This window comes from Cervus canadensis, chromosome 3 (genome assembly GCF_019320065.1).
Source record: "Cervus canadensis isolate Bull #8, Minnesota chromosome 3, ASM1932006v1, whole genome shotgun sequence".
Classification (NCBI taxonomy): domain Eukaryota; kingdom Metazoa; phylum Chordata; class Mammalia; order Artiodactyla; family Cervidae; genus Cervus; species Cervus canadensis.
The window spans coordinates 20,779,639-20,804,517 of record NC_057388.1 but is presented as its reverse complement, the minus strand read 5'-3'; the positions used below and the strand labels follow the sequence as shown (position 1 = coordinate 20,804,517).

Sequence of the window (24,879 nt, the reverse complement as noted above, 5' to 3'; positions counted from 1 at the left end):
CCAGGGATTCGATCCCCAGTCTCCTGCATTGCAGGCGGATTCTTTACTGTCGAGCCACCAGAGATGGCATAACTACAAATTATTTAATCTTATACAAGATTTTGATAATGATTTTGTTTCATCTGTACATTGTTATCAATGATTAATACTGATACATTTCAAAATAATGGAAATTGACAGAATGTATAAAGATTTGATTCACTGTTACTTACCATGTTCACTGGAATTTGATAATCTTTTGTTGAGACCATGGATACAATTCTAACATACAAATTCTACCTCCTCTAGTCTGGTACACACATGGTTCAATTTACAGAAGCATTGAAGTATCTACTAGGCAAACTACCCAGTGAAAACACTGTTAAGCCATCATTAACATACATCCTTTCATGAAGTCCATCATTGCTTCTATAAGTAATTATTATGAAGTAAAATTTTATATGTATATTACATTTAAATATTTTGAAAACCCTTTTTCAAACTTATGCCTGTAGAACAAAAGTTTAATATTACCCTAACATGAAACTACAGATTATAGCACAGATATAACTAATGTTATATTAACATATATGAAAGAGTTAATACTGGAAAGTGTGAGATATCAAACACTTTCTTCCACGCTTGCAACGTGGGATTGCATGAAAACAAGGAGGCTCGTTTTACCGCTGTTCTTCTTCAGTCACACAGTCGTGTCTGACTCTTTGCCGCCCCATGGACTGCAGCACTCCAGGCTTCCCTGTCCTTCACTATCTCGCTGAGTTTGTTCAAACTCATATCCATTGAGTTGATGATGCCATTCAACCATCTCATCCTCTGAGGCCCCTTCTCCTTTTGCCTCCTATCTTTCCCAGAATTAGGGTCTTTTCCAGTGAGTGGCTCTTCACATCTGGTGGCCAAACTGTTGGAGCTTCACCTTTTACATCAGTCCTTCCAGTGAATATTCAGGGCTGATTTCATTTTGAATTGACTGGCTTGATCTCCTTGCAGTCCATGGGACTCTCAAGAGTCTTCTCCAATACCATATTTCAAAAGCAACAATTCTTCAGTGCTCAACCTTCTTTATGGTCCAACTCTCTTCCGTGCATGACCACTTGAAAAAGCAAACCTTTGACTATACAGACCTTTGCTGGCAGAGTGATATCTCTGCTTTTCAATATGCTGTTTAGGTTTGTCATAGCTTTTCTTCCAAGGAGCAAGCATCTTAATTTCATGGCTGCAGTCATTGCCTGCAGTAATGTTGGAGCCCAAGAAAATAAAGTCGGTCACTGTTTCCATTGTTTCCCCATCTATTTGCTATGAAATAATGGGACTGGATGCCATGATCTTTGTTATTTGAATGTTGAGTTTTAAGCCAGCTTTTTCACTGTCCTCTTTAACCCTCATCAAGGAGTCCTTTAGTTCCTCTTCGCTTTCTGCCATTAGGGTGCTGTCATCTACATATCTGAGATTATTGATGTTTCTTCTGGCAATCTTGATTCCAGCTTGTGCTTCATCCAGCCTAGTATTTCACATGATATACTCTGCATAGAAGTTGAATAAGCAGGGTGACAATATACAAACTTGACATACTCCTTTCCCAGTTTGGAACCAGTCTATTGTTCCATGTCCAGTTCTAATTGTTGCTTCTTGACCTGCATATAGGTTTCTCAGGAGGCAGGTCAGGTGGTCTGGTATTCCCAACTCTTTAAGAATTTTCCACAGTTTGTTGTGATCCACACAGTCAAAGGCTTTAGTGTAGTCAATGAAGCAGATGTTTTTCTGGAATTCTCTTACTTTTTCTATGATCAACAGATGTTGGCAATTTGATCTCTGGTTCCTCTGCCTTTTCTAAGTCCAGCTTGTTTATCTGGCAGTTCTCAGTTCATATACTGCTGAAGCCTAGCTTGAAGGATTTTGAGTATTACCTTGCTAACATGAAATGAGTGTAATTGCTGTAGTTTAAACATTCTTTAGCATTGCCCTTCTTTCAGATTGAAATGAAAACTGACTTTTTCCAGTCCTGTGGTCACTGCTGAGTTTTCTAAAGTTGCTGACATACTGAGTGAAGCACTTTCACAGCATCATCTTTTAGGATTTGAAATAGCTCAGCTGGAATTCCATCACCTCCACTAGCTTTGTTTGTAGTAATGCTTCCTAAGGCCCACTTGATGTTACACTCTAGGATATCAGGCTCTCGGTGAGTAACTACATCATTGTGATTATCCGAGTCATTAAGACCTTTCTTATATAGTTCTTTTGTGTATTCATACCACCTCTTCTTAATGTCTTCTTATTCTATTAGGGCCATACTGTTTCTGTCCTTTATTATGCCCATCTTTGCATGAAATGTTCCCTTGGTATCTCTAATTTTCTTGAAGAGATCTCTAGTCTTCTGTTGTTTTCCTCTATTTCTTTTCATTGTTCACTTAAGGCTTTTTCACCTCTCCTTGCTATTCTTTGGAACTATGCATTCAGAGGGATATATCTTTCCCTTTCTCCTTTGCCTTTCGCTTCTCTTCTTTTCTAAGCTATTGGTAAAACCTTCTCAGACAACTGCTTTGCCTTCTTGCATTTTTTCCCCCTTTGGGATGATTTTGGTCACCGACTCCTATACAGCAGTACAAACTTTCAACCATAGTTCTTCAGGCACTGTATCAGATCCAATCCCTTGAATATATTTGTTACTTCCAGTATATAATCATAAAGGATTTTCTTTAGGTCATACCTGAAGGGCCTAGTGGTTTTCCCTAAACCCTGAATTTTGCAATAAGGAGTTCATGATCTGAGCCACAGTCAGTGCCCAGCCTCGTTTTTGCTGACTGTATGGAGCTTCTCCATCTTCAACTGGAAAGAATATAATCAGTCTGATTTCGGTATGGACCATGTGGTGATATACATGTGTAGAGTCATCTCTTGTGTTGTTGAAAGGGTTAGCTCTTGGCAAAGCTCTGTTAGGCCTTGCCCTACTTCATTTTGTACTCCAAGGACAAACTTGCCTGTTACTCTAGGTATCTCTTGACTTCTCCTTTTGCATTCCAGTTACCTATGATGAAAAGGATATCTTTTTTTGGTGTTAGTTCTAGAAGGTCTTATAGGTCTTCTTAGAACCACTCAGCTTCATCTTCTTCAGCATTAGTGTTTGGGGCATAGACTTGGATTAGTATAATGTTGAATGGTTTGCCTTGGAAACAAACCAAGTAATTCCGATTGTGTCATTAACTATACACCTAACATTTGTCTTTTATCATCCAAAATTTTTTGTTTATATCATCACATTTACCAGGAAGCACTTAACATTCCTGTAACTAAGATACAGAGTATTCATTGATAGTCATGGTTTGTGCTCAGTCATGTCCAGCTCTTTGCGATCCCATAGATTGTAGCCCACCAGGCTCCTCTGTCCATGTGATTCTCCATGCAAGAATACTGGAGTGGGCCACCACCTTCTCCTCCAGGGAAATCTTCCCGGCCCAGGGATCGAACCTGCATCTCCTGAATTGGCAGGCAGATTCTTCACCATTGAGCCACCTGGGGAGCCCAAGTCAAGAGCTGAAGTTCCTTTTATAAAGGATAACTTGAAAACAGAGCCCAGCTTTTACCATATTTGCATTCCCTGGTCTTACCATTTTATATGGGGCATATAGTCTGCTGAATAAAGTATTTCTGTGCTAGACTTGAGTTGTTGTTGTTTTTTTTTCTCCAGGACTAGCAAGTCTCTGCCGATGCAGATTGATGGTGAACCATGGATGCAGACCCCATGCACTGTGAGTACAGAGTAATTAAAATGCTATGTCATTTTCACATTTGCTTCCCAGATATTATATCCTGCAATAGCAAACTAATCATATACTCTTGTAAGTAAATAACCACAATACCTAAGCTTTGGACCTATCACCAAGTGCCTTTTCTGTTTTGTTTTTTATATGCAAGAGCCATTGCATTCAGGTTTTAGGCAAAATATGCCTTTGGCAATGATTTAACAGTTGAATGCTTATGTTAGCCAAAGTGTAATCTTTAGATACCATTGTTATCTGTATAGAACCACAGTTATAAACTGTGGAACTAAACAAATTTGTTAAGGTTTCTCTTAACCTTGCTTGTAATTATTTCCAAACACCTTATAAGAAAAGTATTTATGGAACCTTCAGACATGATTCTTCCTAAATGTATTACTCATCTCCTCTTTGCCTCCTATTGGAATTTGAGGGCTTCCTTATCTATAGAAAAACTCCTTTATAGTTGTTCTCTCCATATGACATATTATTTAATTCAGACATTTAGACCTCACTAAATTTCATTTTTATAGTGAATATTTTATTACATTTCAATAATATGTTAGGCACTAATCTTGGCACTAAAAATAGAAACCTGACCACATAATAAAACATTGGAGTAATAAGAACATGAAATAGAATGTATTCAATAATATAATTGTCCTCAAGGAACTTACATTCTGGTAATAGGAGATTAAATAAATTAATAAATCAATAAATAGAGACAAACATGCATAATGTAACTTTGGATTACAAGAGTTATGAAATATGATGAAGAGGAACTAAAGGTGGAGTGTGAAGAAGACTGCTTTCAGTAAGTGTGTCTGGTAGGCCTTTTCAAAGAAGGACCCAAAAGCTCAGCATGTTAGACAGTAAGAGGGATGGTGTGACCAAAGCTTTAGATGTAGGGTGAGAGTGTAAAAGGCAAAGTAGAAAAGATGGGCAGGAGATAGACAGAGTAGGAAAAAAATGATGGTGAACAATTATCATCTGATTCCGAGCACAGTAGGAAGCTGTTGAAGGCTTTAAGCATCATCTGATTTACATTTTTAAAGTTCACATTAACTGCTATGTAGAGAATGGATTGTATTGAGTAACAAGTGGGACATAGGGTTCGACAAAGGGCTCTATGCTTGGACAGCAGTAGTGACTAGGAAGTGGGTGGATTTGAGGTGCTGGTGTTTCATGGTTATAGGTGAGTGTTGTGTTGGGTGTTTTTTTAGAGAAATAATTGACATACAACCTTATATTCAGTTCAGTTCAGTTCAGTTCAGTTGCTCAGTCATGTCCGACTCTGCGACCCCATGAATCGCAGCACGCCAGGCCTCCCTGTCCATCACCAACTCCCGGAGTTTACTCAAACTCATGTCCATCGAGTCGGTGATGCCATCCAGCCATCTCATCCTCTGTCGTCCCCTTCTCCTCCTGCCCCCACTCCCTCCCAGCATCAGGGTCTTTTCCAATGAGTACTTATTAAATATTCACACAAACTCTAAATAATGAGTATCACCATTTTTCAGAGGGAGAAAACTTCGTCATTAGAAGGTCACATAATTTCCTCAAGGTCAGATATGTAGCACATATGGAACTCTAACCCAGGACACTTTGATCATTCATTAATCACTAGTTTTTGGCTACCAATTCCAGAAGCACAACTTAGCATATAATATGGGAGTTTGGGGTTTTACCTTTCCATTGCTTTTGACTCTAAAGCGTTTGGCTCAGTCTTTGGTATAACACATAAATATGACTTTTTGTTTATTCCTGGCATATTTCTTTTAGGTAATTGGCCCCGAATGTGTGAAATCTACTAATTCCGTAATAATAATGTAAGACAAATTTATTTTGAGGATGTCAATTTCTTATGCCTTCTCGTATCTCTGTGCTTGATTCCAGATATCTTTTTAAAAATCTCCTGTTCGTCCTTTTACCAGCACGTGTGTATTTACACCTTGTTTCTTATTCTTCACTCTCCCAATGACACTTCGGAGCTCACCTTTGCACTCACATGAGTAGTAAAGGCCTGGTTACTGTCGTTGCCGGTGGTGGTGGTGATGTACTGGCTGTAGAGATCAGGATGATGGCGGTCATGGTGGTGGTCATGGTGGAGCTCCTGGTGATGGTGGCTTTGACGGTGCTGGTGCTGGTGGTGATGGCGGCCGACGGTGGTCCAGATGACCCGGCAGAGGTGCCGCCAGCGTTGGAGGCGCTCTTAGCCACAGTGGTCGTGGTGACTGTGGTCCTCATGCAGGGTGGCAGGGGCAGTGGGGGTAGCAGCATTCTTGTTTTAATGAAATGTCCCTGCTCTTCAGTCTGGGTCACAAACGAGTAAATGAAAGACCGTGAAACCAAGCAGCTTCCGTCAGCACCCTGCTTGTTTTGGACTCTTCTCAGACAGAAGCGAGATTTAGTTCCTCTGCCATGTTTTAAATCAAGAAAGATTAATGGCAACAATAATATCTAGCATTTATTAAGCTTGTAGTTTGTGCCACTTGACCTGTATTGACACATTGAATTCTCACAGAAAGCGTATAATAAGCTTCATTTTATGGGTAAAAGAGCTGAGGCAAAGGTTAGTTTGCCTGATTCCACACACAGTAAGTGGCAGAACAGAAGCTAAAATGCAGTTAGCCTGGCTCTACTGTCCGTCCCCTTCATGGCTGCTCCCCACCCTGGCTCTCCACCTAAGAAGGCCCCAGGCCATCCCTGTGGCCTGCCACGCTAGAGCTAGAGCATGACCTTTGCTATTAATAAATCCCTTCTGCCTCTCCCCAGCCAACAGGTGAAGTCTGTTATCTATTAAAGTCTAATTAATATTCTATAATACTTGTAGTACATTTCACGCAAGCTTTCCTAATGACTCTGTGTTACCCTTTCTCTCAAAGAATAACGAGATATTCATTTCAGCTATTAATTATCAAGATCTAAACAATGGTTAAATTAGTAACAAGTTTTACATAATATCTACTTTAGTTTTCTCTCTGTGTAAATCTCTCTTATTCATTTAAGACATTTATTGCAGTCTACACAGTGGGCCAAGAACTGTACTAGACTATGGCTCATTATTGTTATTTCACATTCTGGCATACCCTCTTTTTCCTAGAACCACATGGAAATCTGAACTTTAAATTTCATTTTAACTATAGAGAATATTTAGTATTCATAGCACCGGTATGGTTGAACTAAAGAGTGTTCTTTGCTTCACTTGAATAACACATTGTTCCTCTTACAGAACATAAAAACGAGAGAATGTTCAAATTCTTTGCTGAATTTAAATATCCATAAGCCGATATTCAATTTATGAAGGGATTGCTCTAGATGTAATTTTAGAGCATAGCAGTTTTGCTTTTCTTTAAGTGAAATATTTAAAATAGAAAAGCAAGTGACAAATAGGTCTTGATTCTTAAATCAATGAACACTTTTAAAAACCAGAGTAATACAAATTCTGGAGATGGATGTGGTGATGGTTGCCCAATAGCATAAATGTACTTACTGCAGTTGAACTGTATATTTTAAAATGACTACATTGGTAAACTCTACATTACATGTATTGTACCACAATTTTTTAAAAAAGCAATTGAAAAAAAAATAGGGTGATATTCACTTACAGATTTTACCAGTTCTAAGTTCAACTATTGGGTCGGAGCAAAAAAAAGCAAGAGTTCAAAGCTATCTCTTCAAATGCATGCTTTGCAATTATTTTCGTGATTATCAACTTATTAGAAAGTAGTCAGCAGAAACTTGTTAGTTATGCCTGTGTTCACAGTTTTGTAAGAGTCAATGAGTTAACAGAGAATAGATTTTAACCATTTAACAATTGTTGTTGTTCAGTTGCCAAATCGTGTCAGACTCCTTGCGACCCCATGGACTGCAACATGTCAGGCTTCCCTGCTCCTCACCACCTCCCGGAGTTTGCCCAGGTTCATGTCTGTTGAATCGGTGATGCCATTCCACCATCTCATCTCCTGTTGCATAAGCGTAACAAACTAAAGACACAGTTGATTCTAGAAGACATTATGTTGCAGCAGTTCATGAAGAGCCTTTCTTCAGGGTGGAGTCTAGAACTTAACTATGCTTCCCTTCCTATCTTCTTCCTCCCTAGTCCTTCCCCCTGAGGACTTGGAATATTCTGACTTTGTTGTCAATATGTTCTCATTGTAGGAAGGAAAAAAAAGAATAGTTTCGATAGGAGAGAAGGGAGAGTAGTAATGTGTGAGAGGTCATGCACTAGGTCAGATTTCGTATTGGATCTGCACACCCAGCCCTCCCACCCCAATTCATTACAAGTGATGGGTGCCTAATTTGTTTCATTAAGTGAGGAACAACCCTTCGAAGCCTTGAATTCAGTGTAACCAAAATGGGCTCATCATGTACCTTCTTCCATCTCCTCCCCACCCACCAATAATGACTTCTTCTTAAGCTCCTGAATCCCTGTCCTTCCTTTTACCTTATTGAGCTAGGGGAGCTCAGTCTTTGTTTCCTAAGCTAGAAATATGAGAGTCATCCTGTACTTCTCTTCACACCCTAAAATTCAGTATCTGTGCACACTTGATCAAGTGTCATATTTCTGGGTCTTTTCTTTTAATCCCTACCACCACTGTCCTAGATTTGGCCCATTTCATTTCTCTCTCTCTCTCATCAGGTACCTCTTCAGTCTTTCCCCCTCTCCATTTTTTTTTTTTTTCTATTTAAATTCATCCTTAACTTTTCTGCCAAAATGATCACTGTAAAATACTAATCTCACCATGGCACTCTTCTAACTAAAACATTTAATTACTTTTTATCTGATAAAGTATAATTTGAATCAAGCTTCCTGTTTCATTGCAATCATCAGTCACTTCTTTTTGATATTTTCATGTACTTTGCTTGTGCCCAAATAAACCTTTCTTCGTCTTCAGTTGAGTTACACAACCCGTCTTTTGAGACTCGTTTCATGCTTCCACTCCCCCCTTTTTGAGTATCACCCCTCCCTTTACTCCATCTCATCTCTGATCCCTACTAGTCTAAAAACTCAGCCCCAGTGCTTTATGACTTTATCAAAGAACTATCTATGTTAAACTGAAATCATTGGGTTTTTGGTAGCTTCTTGGTAGGCATAAGCTTACTGAGGTCAGACACTATGATTTTGGTCACCTCTCTACCTCCAGAGGATAACACTGTGCCTCACACATCATTAGCTGCCAACACCATGTGTATTTTGAATTTGTGTTTCTTAACTAATTCTTGGAGAAGTATAACAATTTTAAAAGATGCTTTCTACTAAATCTTTCACTGAACATAATATAGATTGGCTAGCAATTCATTCTCATATTTTTCATATATACATATATGTAAAAGTTATATTAAGTTATCTTTATTCATTGCATTCTCAAAGCAAAGAATTTTGAATGTACCAGGAAGAAATACTTTCTTAACCTTAAAAGATTTAATCTCTCTGTTTCCTGATATAGGACAATTAAATTTCTTGGGCCACTTCCTTCTGTATTATCAGTTATGTATTCATTTTACACATTGTATAGGCTGCATTCTGTTAATATGTTGAAATATTAATAGTCATGTGAATTATTACTTGTGTTACTTTTATGAAAAGTAATGCCAAAGAGGTTGTAATGCAATATCACTCTGGGTGCTTTGTGTATGATTAATTCAGAAAGGATGCCTGAAACTTTCTTCCATGTGGTAGAGGATGGGAAGGAAGTCAGGAACACATCATAAACTAAATGGTGAGATGACCACAGGTGAAGTGTCCATGGACCAGCTCCCTCCTTCAGTCCCCATTCCCACTGTGTGGGCCATTCTGTAAGATGCTGTTTTCTGACTTGCATGCCACTTTCCTTCCCTTGCTCTAGCATCTAGTGGATTCAGACAATGGCTAGTTGCCTAGCCTTTGCCTGCCCCCTCTCTTAGAAAAGCTGGATCTTTTTCCTACAGCCCTAAACACTGAAGTTACTTGGAGTTTGTCTTCATTTTGACACTTGTTTTTATAAAGAGAATATATTCAGAACAGTTTTAAAATGCAAACTCTTTAAAAGAGAAACAGTTTTGGGGCCTATTAAATTTTATTTATGTGCTCATTGTAATTATTTAAAATAATCATAATTTTTAAGGGTTATTTATGGCAGTTCTATTAACTGCCATATGACCCAGCAATACCACTCTTGGGCATACACACTGAGGAAACCAGATCTGAAAGAGACATGTGCACCCCAATGTTCATCGCAACACTATTTATAATAGCCAGGACATGGAAGCAACCTAGATGCCCATCAGCAGATGAATGGATAAGGAAGCTGTGGTACATATACACCATGGAATATTACTCAGCCATTAAAAAGAATTCATTTGAATCAGTTCTAATGAGATGGATGAAACTGGAGCCCATTATACAGAGTGAAGTAAGCCAGAAAGATAAAGATCATTACAGCATACTAACACATATATATGGAATTTAGAAAGGTGGTAATGATAACCCTATATGCAAAAGAGAAAAAGAGACACAGATGTACAGAACAGACTTTTGGACTCTGTGGGAGAAGGCGAGGGTGGGATGTTTCGAGAGAACAGCATGTATATTATCTATGGTGAAACAGATCACCAGCCCAGGTGGGATGCATGAGACAGGTGCTCGGGCCAGGTGCACTGGGAGGACCCAGGGGAATCGGGTGGGGGGGGAGGTGGGAGGGAGGATCGGGATGGGGAATACATGTAAATCCATGGCTGATTCATGTCAATGTATGACAAAACCCACTGCAATGTTGCAAAGTAATTAGCCTCCAACTAATAAAAATAATTGAAAAAAAAAAAGAAGAAAAAAAAATAATAAAGGGTTATTTAATCTGAAACCATTTGCTGAAATACAAATTAATCTCAGGACATTAAGACAGAAAGCAAAAATTTTATAAATGTAAGATTTTCCAGTTCCAGGAATTTAGTGATATGTAGATGAAGGCTAATTGAATTTCAAAATATTTAGATGTCATTAAGATGTTTGGAAGAAACTGTAGTAATAATGTTTACCATTATTTAGCATCATTTACCAGTTTCTGTTCTGTGTATTCATATTTTTATTTGAGCCTCAAAACAACCCTAAGAAGTCAATAAAGTTATTATAACTCCTATGTGTGCGCTGTTGCTCAGTCATGTCCAACTCTTTGCAGCCCCGTGGACTGTAGCCCACCAAGCTTCTCTGCCCATGGAATCTTCCAGGCAAGAATACTGAAATCGGTTGCCATTTCCTGCTCCAGGGGATCTTCTTGACCCAGGGATCAAACACATGTCTCCTGCACCTCTTGTATTGGCAGGAGGATTCTTTACCGCTACACCACCTGGGAAACAATACCATGTCATAAATTGAAAAATTAAAACCCTGAAACAGATGAGCCAGCCACTTTGTTCAAGGCCACACACTTAGAGGCCGTCAGTGGGCTCTGACGCCTTTCCCCTGAATTAGGAGGTTTTGCTGCCTCCCTCAGTTGCTTGTATTAGTAATCAGTTACAGCTTATCACTTATAACAGAATTCAGTTCTTTTTCACCTTGTTTACATTTTTCCTCTTTATTTAATGCATTATTTTTTAATTAATTAATTTATTTATTTTATTTTACAACATTGTAATGGTTTCACCATACATTGACTTAAATCCGCCATGGGTGTACATGTGTTCCCCATCCTGAAACCCCTCCTACCTCCCTCCCCATCCCGTCCCTCTGGGTCATCCCAGTGTACCAGCTCCGAGGATCCTGTATCATGCATCGAACCTGGACTGGCGATTCGTTTCACATATGATAATTTACATGTTTCAATGCTATTCTGTCAGATCATCCCACCCTCGCCTTCTCCCACAGAGTCCAAAAGTCTGTTCTTTACATCTGTGTCTCTTTTGCTGTCTCACATATAGGATCATCGTTACCATCTTTCTAAATTCCATTTATATGCGTTAGTATACTGTATTGGTGTTTTTCTTTCTGGTGTACTTCACTCTTTATAATAGGCTCCAGTTTCATCCACCTCATTAGAACTGATTGAAATTTATTCTTTTTAATGGCTGAGTAATATTCCATTGTGTATATGTACCACAGCTTCCTTATCCATTCATCTGCTGATGGGCATCTAGGTTTCTTCCGTGTCCTGGCTATTATAAACAGTGCTGCGATGAACATTGGGGTGCACGTGTCTCTTTCAGTTCTGGATTCCTTGGTGTGTATGCCCAGCAGTGGTATTGCTGGGTCATATGGCAGTTCTATTTCCAGTTTTTTAAGGAATCTCCACACTGTTCTCCACAGTGGCTGTACTAGTTTGCATTCCCACCAACAGTGTAAGAGGGTTCCCTTTTCTCCACACCCTCTCCAGCATTTATTGCTTGTAGACTTTTGGATAGCAGCCATTCTGACTGGCGTGAAATGGTACCTCATTGTGGTTTTAATTTGCATTTCTCTGATAATGAGTGATGTTGAGCATCTTTTCATGTGTTTGTTAGCCATCTGTATGTCTTCTTTGGAGAAATGTCTGTTTAGTTCTTTGGCCCATTTTTTGATTGGGTCTTTTATTTTTCTGGAGTTGAGCTGCAGGAGTTGCTTGTATATTTTTGAGATTAATCCTTTGTCCGTTGCTTCATTTGCTATTATTTTCTCCCAATCTGAGGGCTGTCTTTTCACCTTACTTATAGTTTCCTTTGTTGTGCAGAAGCTTTTAAGTTCTATTAGGTCCCATTTGTTTATTTTTGCTTTTATTTCCAATATTCTGGGAGGTGGGGCATAGAGGATCCTGCTGTGATTCATGTCGGAGAGTGTTTTGCCTATGTTCTCCTCTAGGAGTTTTATAGTTTCTGGTCTTACATTTAGATCTTTAATCCATTTTGAGTTTATTTTTGTGTATGGTGTTAGAGAGTGTTCTAGTTTCATTCTTTTACAGGTGGTTGACCAGTTTTCCCAGCACCACTTGGTAAAGAGATTGTCTTTTCTCCATTGTATATTCTTGCCTCCTTTGTCAAAGATAAAGTGTCCATAGGTGCATGAATTTACCTCTGGGCTTTCTATTCTATTCCATTGATCGCTGTTTCTGTCTTTGTGCTAGTACCACACTGTCTTGATGACTGTGGATTTGTAGTAGAGACTGAAGTCAGGCAGGTTGATTCCTCCAGTTCCATTCTTCTTTCTCAAGACTGCTTTGACTATTTGAGGTTTTTTGTATTTCCATACAAATTATGAAATTATTTGTCCTGGTTTATGTTATTCTTTGCCCCCCAGTATAGCCAAAGCCATCCATCTGATTACCAGAATTACCACTAAGCAGCATGATTATGATCATCCAACTTCCTGATCTCAAAGTTCATTGCCTCTTCATTTCACACGGCGTAGAGTTCAGTGTCCTTGTCACGCCATTAAATCACCCTCCTGAGGCTCCTGTCTGCCAACCATACTTCGCCGGGACCTCTCTCCAAACGCTTTCTGCTCATACTGCTTAATTATGTACCTAAAATCTCCATCCCTTATTTTGTGGTTTAGAAATAGACACATTCTTCTTGCCTTCAAGCATGCTCACGGGGAATCTGTAGTTTCTTCTAGCAGTTCTCTGGGACTCATTTAATCTTTCCTGTGGTTTATTATTTTGCCTGAATTAATTATCCTATGCTGTTGGGATATGTGTATTTTTACATGTTACTTTAAAATCTTTCTGGAAGGCACTCGAATATAAATGCACATATACCAAAAATAAAATAAGATCTCTTCCTTCAATGGCAAGCTTAGCATCAATTTCCTCACGAAACCCTTTTAACTCCCTATCTATCTGAAGTAAATTGTCTGATTCTTTGCAGTCCTGTGACTCTCTATTGGTATTTTCTCAATACCATCTCAATCACAGCTTTGTATTTCAGCAATGCACATATTTGTCCAGCTCTTCTGACTTAATTGTAAGCATTTTATGATTTCACCCTTACTTCCTCTTCATACCTCACATTCATAATATGGTTTCTGATGCAAAGTCCATATTTGAATTATTGCTCTGCAATATGTAATGCATCATTTTTCCAAGGCTGCTTTCAAGAATTTTTTTTCTTTGTCTTGACTCTTCAGTGTTTTGATTTTGATGAGTCTGGTTATGGGTTTCTTTGAATTTATTCTTATTTTGGTTTCTCTGAACTTCATGAATCTGTAGGTTTATGTCTTTGGCCATGTTGGGAAGTTTTCAATCATTATTTGTTCAAATATTGATTTAAGCCCACTGCCTTTCTCCTTTCCTTCTAAACCCTGATGACATGTTTTAGATATTTATATAGTATCTCAATATGAGTCTTAGTTAATTTTTTCCTTCCTCTTTGTTCTTTCTTTTCTTCACACTAGATAATATCTATTCACCTATATTCAAACTTACTGGCTTTTTCCTCTCTTATCTTCATGCTGTTCTTGAGCCCATGCAGTTAACTTTTATTTTGGTCATTGATTTTTTTTTTTTCTGTTGTAAAATTCAGTTCTTTATGTTAGGCTTCATAAGGTCAAATCTATGCATATATTGCTCAGGGGAAAACTCAGGGGATCATATACTACTTTAAGAGATAGTCTCTTTGAGACCCTCTCCACTCCAGGATCTCCCTAATGGTTGTTGACTCCCAGGGCTCCTCTGATTATAAATAGAAGGCTTTCGTTTCTCTGCATTGCCATGTACTTCTTCATATAGCTTCTGCCTCCAGGGCCCTGTGGTAAGGGGATAAAGAGAGAAACCATCAGTAGGTATTTGCCCATGATTTGGGGACCATAGTTTCATGGGCCAGAGAGAGCTTGACGGGAGCTGTAGGCACCTGCCACTGCTATGGAATTCCCAGGTGACTGGGGTAGGAGAGATTGGGGTGGCGAGGGGAGGGGTGAAATGAAGCAAGATGCCTCTCTCACCCTCTCTGACCTCTCCCTACAGGTCATCATTTCCTACCCCTTGAACCAGAAACACAGGGATTTTCGATGGAGCTCTCCATCTGTACTTGTTGTAGAGTTCCAGGTGTTAAGCCACCTGTAACTCCAGACTGGGAACTATGAGAGGGGAGGAAAAAACAGGACGATATCACTGGTTCAGGGACACTCCCTGCCCTGGTTTCCTTCCCCCGTCCACCTGCTGTCACTCGCCTCTCAGCAGTCCATACTTGGCTGGGCCATGCGTTCTGTATACGGTTTGTAGTTGCCTTCACTGGGAGAGGCACGGAATGTGCTTGCTTCTTTTTGACTAGAAGGGAAAACACCACACCTCTCCTTCGATTTTGTATATGGCGGTATTGAGCTCTGCATGAATAGTCCCCATAAGATTGGTATACTATTAGCCAGAAGTACCTATCTGCCAACTTTAGATTTCACAGTATAGTCCCCACTTACATGTATTTTATAAAAATTCTAAATAAATCTCAGAAGTGCTCTAAACCTTGAATCATAAATCTTATTCTTTTTGAGAAAACTTCATCAATTTTCTTCCATTCCTGTGTCCTGCATTTAAGCAGAGACCACATTTGCCTTGTCACTGAGTAAAAGTAATTGACCAAAAAGGCATAGATTTTCTACCCGCCTATACAAATAAAGGCAAGCTTTAGGTATTTGTCTAGACAGTAATGATGTGGATGACCATAAAGGGTGTTTTTTTTTTTTTTAAGATTACTTTGTGTGTAGGTAAACATGTTTTAAGACTAATGCAAGTAAGTTATGTGACTATATGGGAGGCTTTTAGACTGCGGTGGTGAGGTTAGATGAATGTTCGAGGTCATGAAGTAAAGAGCTATAAAACTGGGACTATTTCTAACTTATTTTTTCTAGTCTCATCATCAGTTCATTGGGCTTATTTGCCTAAGGATAAAAAGTTCAAAGAGGAGAAAATACAAGGTCTCTGAAACTTTTGTAATGCACAGTAGTGGGGAAAGGAGCACAGGTGTAAAACAAGCAGCCAGGCAGTGAGATTTTCTCCTGCAGCTTCTGACCACTGTGTAGCAAGCAGAGGGCACCTACGTAGAGAAGCAAAGTGAGTAGTTTTAAGGAAAGAGGTTGTCTTAATGGCCCTTTCAGCCCACTTGTAAAGTTGAATATCATGAAAATCCTTTCTGCTTGGAATACCATTTAAATGAGAATTTCATGTGATATTATATTAGAAAATACAGTAATATCAGATGGATTGTTTTTGTTCAGTTGCTAAGTCATGTCTGACTCTTTGTGACCCCATGGACTGCAGCCAGACTCGTCTGTCCTCTGCTGTCCCGGAGCTTACTCAAACTCATGGCCTTTGAGTGGGTGATGGTATATAGCCATCCCTTCTTTGCCACCTCCCTCTCCTTTTACCTTCAGTTTTTTCCAGCATCAGGGTCTTTTCCAATGAGTCGGCTCTTCTCATCAACTGACCAAAGTATTGCAGCTTCAGTATCACTCCTTCCAATGAATATCCAGGGTTGATTTCCTTTAGAAGTGACTGGTTTGATATCCTTACTGTCCAAGGGGCTGTCAAGAGTCTTCTGCAACACCACAGTTCAAAAGCATCAATTCTTCAGCGCTCAGCCTTCTTTATGGTCCAACTCTCACATCCATACGCGACTACTGGAAAAACCATAGCTTTGACTAGACGAACCTTTGTTAGCAAAGTGATGTCTCTACTTTTTAATATGCTGTCTAGGTTTGTCGTAGCTTTCCTTCCAAGGAGCAAGCGTCTTTTAATTTCATGGCTCTAGTCACCGTCTGCAGAGATGTTGGAGCCAAAAAAAATCAAGTCTGTCACTGTTTCCACTGTTTCCCCATTTATTTGCCATGAAGTGATGAGACTGGATGCCATGATCTTAGTTTTCTGAATGTTGAGTTTTAAGCCAGCTTTTTCACTCTGCTCTTTCACCTTCATCAAGAGGCTGTTTAATTCCTCTTTGCTCTCTGCCATAAGGGTGGTGTCATCTGCATATCTGCAGTTGTTGATATTTCTCCTGGCAATCTTGACTCCAGCTTGTAAGTTGTCCAGCCCGACATTTCACATGATATACTATGCATAGAAGTTGAATAAGCAGGGTGACAATATACAGCTTTGACATACTCCTTTCCCAGTTTGGAAACAGTTCCATGTTGGATTCTAACTGTTGCTTCTTAACCCGCATACAGGTTTCTCAAGAGGCAGGTAAGATGGTCTGTTACCCCCATCTTTTTAAGAATTTTCCACAGTGTGTTGTGGTCTACACAGTCAAAGGCTTTAGTATAGATGTCTTTCTGGAATTCCCTTGTTTTCTCCAAGATTTAATGGATGTTGGCAATTTGATCTCCAATTCCTCTGCCTTTCCTAAACCCAACTTGTACATCTGGAAGTTCTTGGTTCATGTATTGCTAAGGCTTAGCTTGAAGGATTTTGAGCATAGCCTTGCTAGCATGTGCAATGAATGCAATCATATGGTAGTTTGAACATTCTTTGGCATTGTCTTTCTTTAATGTTGGATCACTTGTTTCCACTGTTTATGTGCTTATACCTCTCTCTTGATTACCAAAGATACAATAAATATTTTTAAAGGCAAATCCTGGCCAGAACAGTGTTTCCTGACAAGAAGCTACTAAAGTCTAAATATAAACCGTCCATGAAAAGATTTATGGGGAGAATGTGGCAAATTTGAGAAACTGGCATCCATAACTAAGTCCACTTCTCTAGCCCATTAGCAGAAATTCAAAGTCGTCTGTGGTTAAAAATATTTTTCATTCCTTGAACATAGTATTTTATGGTATTTTCATAAGGAGGGGAGGAAAAAGCTGCTTAGAAATAGTATAGCAAAATACCTGTATCCCAATCGGTAGAAAACAGAAATAAAAGCCAGAATCCAGGGTCTCATATTTGTTGTATTGGTGACCTCTGGACTTCAGAGAATTACTTAATTGTGGAACTGTATCTTTATTACTAAAACCAACTACCTACAAATTATGACAGTACTGGAGGCTTGTTGAAAATTAGTTTGTATCTCATTTGTCGACACTAAAAAAGTAATATTTTCTAGTGTTTATTAATTTTGTTATAACCAATAATACACATGAATTTTCTTCTTTTTCAGTGTTCAGACTAACTTCCTTGTTATTCTGAGTTATACAGGGAGAAAAAATAGTTAAACTCATGGTATTTTGTGCTGGGATAGTATTTGACATCTTTTTAAGATTTCGCCAAGGTGTTAATAGAAAATTAGCAGTGATTCTTACTGTTTTCCTGTAATCGTTTACAGATAAACTCATATTGGAAAGGATATCACTTTGCCATCATATTTAGCATCTTTAGTAATTATATAAAAGGAAAATTATATTAAAACTCATGCAGAATAAAGTAGTGCATGAAAACGCAGATTGCCTAACTCTTGAATCTCCCAAGACCCTTGCATTGTCTATTAAATTGAAATAATATTAAATAATAGTCAATGCATCAGGTTGACTTCCTGGGAAGTCTTATTTTGAAAATTTGATAAGAAAATTACTTTCTCATTAAAAGTTACACAGCTATTGTAATGTGACACTTGCTGCCTTAGCAGATACACCATTTTTAAGGAATCTTAAGTGGTTCTAATGGCTTACTTTAGAGAAGGGAAAAAGTAGACAAGGTAACGTGTATTTTTGGTGCTAAAAGGAAAGAGGTAACCCATAAATTATCAGTAGGAAAATTGTTAATGGGTGGATGTACACCTGAAAATTACCATTTACTTAATATTTAAACATAAAATAAGGATGACTCTTAAGATTCTTCATTTGTTATGGGTATCTTGGTATTTTGAGGAAAAGAAAATTAGCTATTAATAACAGTCTTCTGTCATCTTGAGACATAGTTGGATAATCAGATGGCTGTTCTTGTGGGTATACTTTTTAAGATATGAGTGGTAGTAAGACTCCAAAAGCAGTTAAATAAAACATAAAGTAAAAGCATCCTTTTACCTAAGACTTCATTGGTAAATGCTCTTGCATAGATTTACACTTCTAAGCCTCTTTCCCCCCGCAAAGACTGGCATGTTAGTGTTTAGTGGCATTATTTTGTGTGTTCCCCTGTTACTTATGCATTAATTAGTTTTGTTTACCTGTGCATAATTTTTTCCTAATTTCACAACAGTTGTTGTTTTTGTAATTGACAATGCAATTTACTGCATGTATGCTTTCAGGCCTGCAAACAAAGATGTTAAGGTGTAGAGCACCAACCTCTTCATCTTAGATTGTTTAAAAAAAAAAAAAAAAGAATTGGTTGTGACTAATTTCTAATTAATTTGCAGTGGTTACAGGGAACAAAACAATTGCACCTACTAATTAAAATTTAAAATATTCCAAAGTGTCATCTTTAGGTGTCTGTGGAATATATAATTTCCATTTTGGTTCATTGCTGGATCTGTAACATCCGTGAGCCTGACAGCTCTATTAATTTAAAGTCTCAGTAATACCTATTAGTACAAAACATGAAAAAACTACCATTAATCATTTATTTTAATTTTGCAGCTCTGTCATTTTCTCAGTATGTTTTAAAATTATGATGACACCATAATGTGCCCAAATCGACCTGGGTGAAGGGAAAACAGATCGCTCTACTTAGGAGAGATACTGATGTCCATTGTTAGAGCTTAATTGATGCCAAACTGATTAGATTTGCTTGCATTTTGCACAAAAATATTTTAAACATATTTAAACCTGTTTAAATATTTTAAACATTAAAAATATTTTAAACATTTTCTTACTGCATTGTATTTTTAAAATTATCCCAAATGAGTTATGTTTACAATTAGACTTACACCTTTTTATAGCTCTTTATACATTCTTTTTAAGTGTTGTGAAATAAACCTACATTGTTCTTTTATTTTTCATTTTGAAACCTGAATTAATCTACACTGTTTCAATTTAGAAAAGTTCATTTCTACTTAGCTCGAAGATAATAGTGTCTTTTATAGATATGTTCTTGGATAGGAACTCCAAACCCAAAGTGGACACAATGTCCAAAGACATGAAAGGACAAAAATTGAAATAAGAAATATATATTAATATAATACCTTATGCATTTTTATTGATGTGATCTGGGACTGTTCATGCTGAAAGTGATGGAATTATATGCACTTAACAGAATTTTGTCATTAGTTTTCTAAAGGACCAGTAGATATTTACATTTAAATCTGGTTCAAAATTAAATATATTTCTCTAGAATGGGTAAAGTTAGTAAGTCTCTTAATTGATGGGAATTGTTGTACCAATAGATAAGTTTGATTTTTTTCTTTCCAGAGCAGTCAGAGGTCTCTTTTTTGGATACAAACTATAGATTCATTAGGCCTGAACCTGATCTTCCTCCCTTGTGAAAGACTTTATGTAGTTCTTTATTTCTTCTGATTTTGTGCATTAAAAATTAGAAAATACGGCTAGCATATTCTAAACTTTTCTTCAAAATGTAACATAAAGTATTGCTAAAAGTTTTTAAGAGTAAACCTTCTTATTCACGAATATTTCATAGAAATATTCAAATTTTAACTAAAAACAATAAATTACACTGAATAAAATTTAATCATTTATTGTCTTTATTTCCATGAATAGTCAGAACACAGGTGCACATGTCTTATTTGAGGAGACTTTTAAAAAAGAGAGGATTTTAACGTATTACAGACATACCTAGGAGATATTGCAGGTTTAGTTCCATACTACAATAAAGCAAATAATACAATAAGTCACATGATTTTTTTTTTTTTTTTGGTTTCCTAGGTCTTGTATGTTATGTTTATTTTACCATGTCCTGTAGTCTATTAAGTGTATGATAGCACTTTTCTAAAATAGAAAGTGTAAACCTAAATTTAAAAAAAAGATCATAACTTATATTTGATCCTTCAGTGAGTCATAATCTTTTTGCTAGAGGAGGGTCTTACCTGGGTGTTGACATCTGCTAACTGATCCAGGGTAGTGGTTGCTGAAGATTGGGTGATTGTAGCAGTTTCTTAAAATAAGACAACAATTAAGTTTGCTGCATTGATTCTTCCTTTCCCCAGTCAATTCCTCTGTAGCATCAGTGCTACTTGACAGCATTTTACCTACAAGATAACTTGTTTCAAAACTGGGGTCATTCCTCTCAAACCCTGCCACTGCTTTATCAACTGAATTTATATGATCATCTGAGCTCTTTGTTGTCATTTCAACACTCTTTACACAATATCCACCAGGAGCAGATTCCATCTCAAGAAACTACTTTTTTTGCCCATCCACGAAAAGCACCTCCTCATGTGTGGAATTTTTATCATGAGATTACAGCAATTCAGTCATATATTCAGGTTCCACTTCTAATTCTTGTTCTCTTGTTATTTTCACCACATCTACAGTTACTTCCTCCGCTAATGTCTTGAACCCCTTAAAGTAATATATGAGGGTTGGATCAACTTCTTTCAGACTCCTGTAGTGTTGATATTTTGACCTCTTCCCATGAATCAAGAATGTTCTTAATGATGTCTAGAATGGTAAATCCTTCCCAGAAGCTTTTCTGTTTACTTCACCTAGATCCATTAGAGAAATCACTATGTGTGGCAGCTATAACCTAACAAAATGTGTTTCTTAAATAATAAGACTTGAAAGTCAAAATTAATTCTTGATCCATGGACTGTAGAGTGGATATTGTATTGGCAGGCATGAAAACAACATTAATCTCATTGTATATCTCCATCAGAGTTCTTCAATGACCAGGTGCATTGGCAGTGATATTTTGAAAGGAATCTTTTTTTCTGAGCAGTCCATCTCAACATTGGGCTTAAAATATTCATAAACCATGTTATAAACAGATGTACTATCAGATTTCGCTCCTTCATTTATAGAGCACAGGTGGAGTAGATTTAGCATAATTCTTAAGCATCCTAGGATTTTCAGAATGGTAAATGAGCACTGGCTTCAACTTAAAAACACCACCTGAGTTAGCCCCTAACAAGAGAGTCAGCCTGTCCTTTAAAGTCTTGAAGCCCAGCATTGACTTCTCCTCTCTAGATATGAGTACTGACCCCGGGTGGCTCGGTGCTAATCTGCTCGTAATGCAACCCAATCCCTGGGTTGGGAAGACCCCCTGGAGAAGGGAATGGCAACCCTCTCCAGTATTCTTGCTTGGAGAATTCCATGGAGCTTGGTGGACTACAGTCCGTGGGGTTGCAAAGAGTTGGACACAGCTGAGCTACTAACATTTTCACTTTCTCTAGCTGACATCTTCTTCCCATAGAAGGCTGTTTTGTCTACATTGAAAATCTATTGTTTGGTGTTGCCACGTAATTAATTGTCTTAGCTCGATCTTCTGGATAGTTTGCTGTAGCTTCTACATCTGCACTTGCTGCTTCACCTCATACTCTTTTGTAATGGAGATGACTTCTTTCATTAAACCTCCTGAACTAAGCTCTGTTAGCTTCAAACTTTTCTCATAAAGCTTCCTCATCTCCCTCAGGCTCCATAGAACTGAGGAGAGTTAGGGCCTTGCTCTTTATCAGACTTCAGCCTAAGGGGATGTTATGGCTGATTCAGCCTTCTATTAAACCACTGAAACTTTATCCATCTCAATAATAAGGCTGTTTTGCATTCTTATCATTCTTGTGTTGACTGAAGTAGCACTTATGGTTTCCTTCAAGAACTTTTTCTTTGCAATCACAACTTAGCTGTTTGACACAAGAGGCCTAGCTTTTGGCTTGTCTCAGCTTTTGACATGCCTTCCTCACTCACCTTAATCATTTCTAGCTTTTGATTTAAAGTGAGAGATATATGACTCTTCCTTTCATTTGAGCATTTTGAGGCCATTGTAGGGTTATTATTTGGCCACATTTCAGTATTGTAGTGCTCAGGGAATAGGGAGGCCTGAAAAGTGGGAGAGAGATGGGGGAATGGCCAGTCACTGGAGCAGTTAAAACACACAAAATTTATCTGTTAAGTTTGCCATCTTATATGGGTACAGTTCATGGTGCCCTACAACAATTAGAATAACATCAAAGATTACCTAGCCCAGATCATCACAACAAAGAGAATAATAATGAGAAAGTTGGAAACATTGTGATAGTTGCCAAAATGTGACACAGATGCATAAAATGAATGAAGACTGTTGGGAAGATTGTGTGAATTGTGTGCATAGACTTGCTTGATGTGGGGTTGTCACAAGTTTTCAGTTTGTATAAAAAAAATGCCTAATATCTGCAAAGCACAATGAAATGAAGTGCAGTGAAAGGAGGTATGCCTGTACATTGCTTTATCCATGTGACAATTTGCTATGTGAAAAGACCACATAAAAGAGGGTATATAAAATATTATTTGTGAAAAGTAGAATCACAAATTGTGAATGTTGTTAATATTCTCCAGTTGCAGTCAAGGAGAAAATTTTTATTGTTTTGTTATTTTTCAAAAATTTTTGCCTTTTTCCCACATGATCAAATATTTGGAGAGACCCTTGAAAAAGAAAAATAGTTTCTAGGTTAAGTTGTGATATCATTTTTCTGCAAAGACATGAAAATTATAAAAACATTTTTTAAAAATGTCATTGACCTTCCTGGCTACCAGCTTATAATGATGAAATAAAATGAAAACCAAATTTATACCTTAAAAGAGATTTCAAACCCAGGTATGAATATTTCCTCTGCTATGTGGACAAATAGCCCATCACTTTCAGGAGAAAGTTTCTCTTTTCTTATTGCCATATCTATTTAAAATTCCTGTGAATTTAATCAGCAAGTAAACCTCTCAAACCCATTTTTTCAGAGATTTTATTGTAAATCTCCACAGTGATTTCTTTGAGCTTGATGTTAGATCAAAGACTTTGACATTAAACTTGGAAATTACTATCATTCCAGAAAATAATGGCTGGAATCATAAAGAAGCTGGCACAGGGATTTTAGAAAATTGTTATGTTTCATTGCTTTGCTTTTTGGCAGTTATGGACCTGAAAAATTTAGCATGCTCTTTATTCCCACTGTCATATGGCTCAGCTACACGCATGAATTCAAAATGGTTTCCATTATTGGAAAGAGACACTCTTATTCCAGAATCAAGCTAGGTAACTTTTAATGTTCCAGATAATTGCTAAATTAAGCTCTCTGTGCAGATATTTTATGGCATTTATTTTGCTCTGAAAACCCCTTTCATTTTTAAGGTAGCTGAATAAATCCAGTGATAATAAATTCTTAAAGAGATGACTCAGGAAAAGAAAATTTTGGCTAAATGCAGGGGGAATATTTAAAAAGGAAAATCCTACCTTCTAAGATACTTTCTAAGAAGCACAATATTATTAAGCCCACCCTGGTGCAAAGCAATAAAGAGATTAAACATTGAAGCCAAATTTGATCAGTTGATCTGTTACTAAAATTGGGAAAGCTAGTATACATTCTAATTCAGAATTTTCACAGAATAAATTCTGAATGGTGGCACTCAGTATAGCAAAGAGATGCCATATGAGACTATTTCCACTTTTATTCATCTTTTAGCTTGTTCTTTAGTCGCTAAGTGGTGTCTGACTGTGACCCCGTGGACTATAGCCCGTCAGGTTTCTCTGTCTATAAAGTTTCCCAGGTAAGAATACTGGAGTGGGTTACAATTTCTTTCTCCAGGGGATCTTCCTGACCCAGGGATTGAGCCCGTGTCTCTTGCATTGGCAGCTGGATTCTTTGAGCCACCTGTCAAGCAGTCTTTTAGATATTGACCCATTAAGTCATAATTGTAAATTAATGTCCATTATTTGATTGTAATTGCATCAAGGGTCAGCAAGTTTAATCTTTGGGCAAGATCTACACAGTCACCTGTTTTTGCATAGTCAGAGGGTTAAGAATATTTTTTTATATTTTTAAATGGTTGAAAAATCCAAAAGAATAATAATAGTTCATAATGTTAAAAGTTTTCATACATAAAGTTTGACTAGAACACAGTCACATCCATTTGTTTACACTTAGTCTGTGGCTGCTTTTGTGCACAGTAGCAGAGTTGAGTTGTTACAGAGACTCCATGGACCACAAAGCCTAAAGTGTTTACCATCTGGCCCTTTACAGAAAATATTTGCCAACCCCTAAATTGCATAAGCATCCTACAGTTACATAACTCTCAAATATGATCTCTAGATTTAGAATTAGTATTAACAATTTAATAGTTTACATAACTTACATGCAAATCGTTGTGAAAATGGAGGCATGCCTAGCCTAGATACATGTAATT

The 24,879-nt window shown here is 37.6% G+C and overlaps 1 protein-coding gene across 4 annotated transcripts in view; it reads left to right on the top strand.

Moving 5' to 3' along the window:
• Window positions 1–24,879, top strand: part of DGKB (diacylglycerol kinase beta) — an 808,737-nt gene that overhangs the window by 768,697 nt on the left and 15,161 nt on the right. For all 4 annotated transcript variants that reach the window (XM_043462754.1, XM_043462753.1, XM_043462752.1 and 1 more), the window contains one exon: window positions 3,683–3,743. In XM_043462754.1, the coding sequence (XP_043318689.1) occupies window positions 3,683–3,743 (61 nt within the window). The remainder of the gene's footprint in view (window positions 1–3,682; window positions 3,744–24,879) is intronic.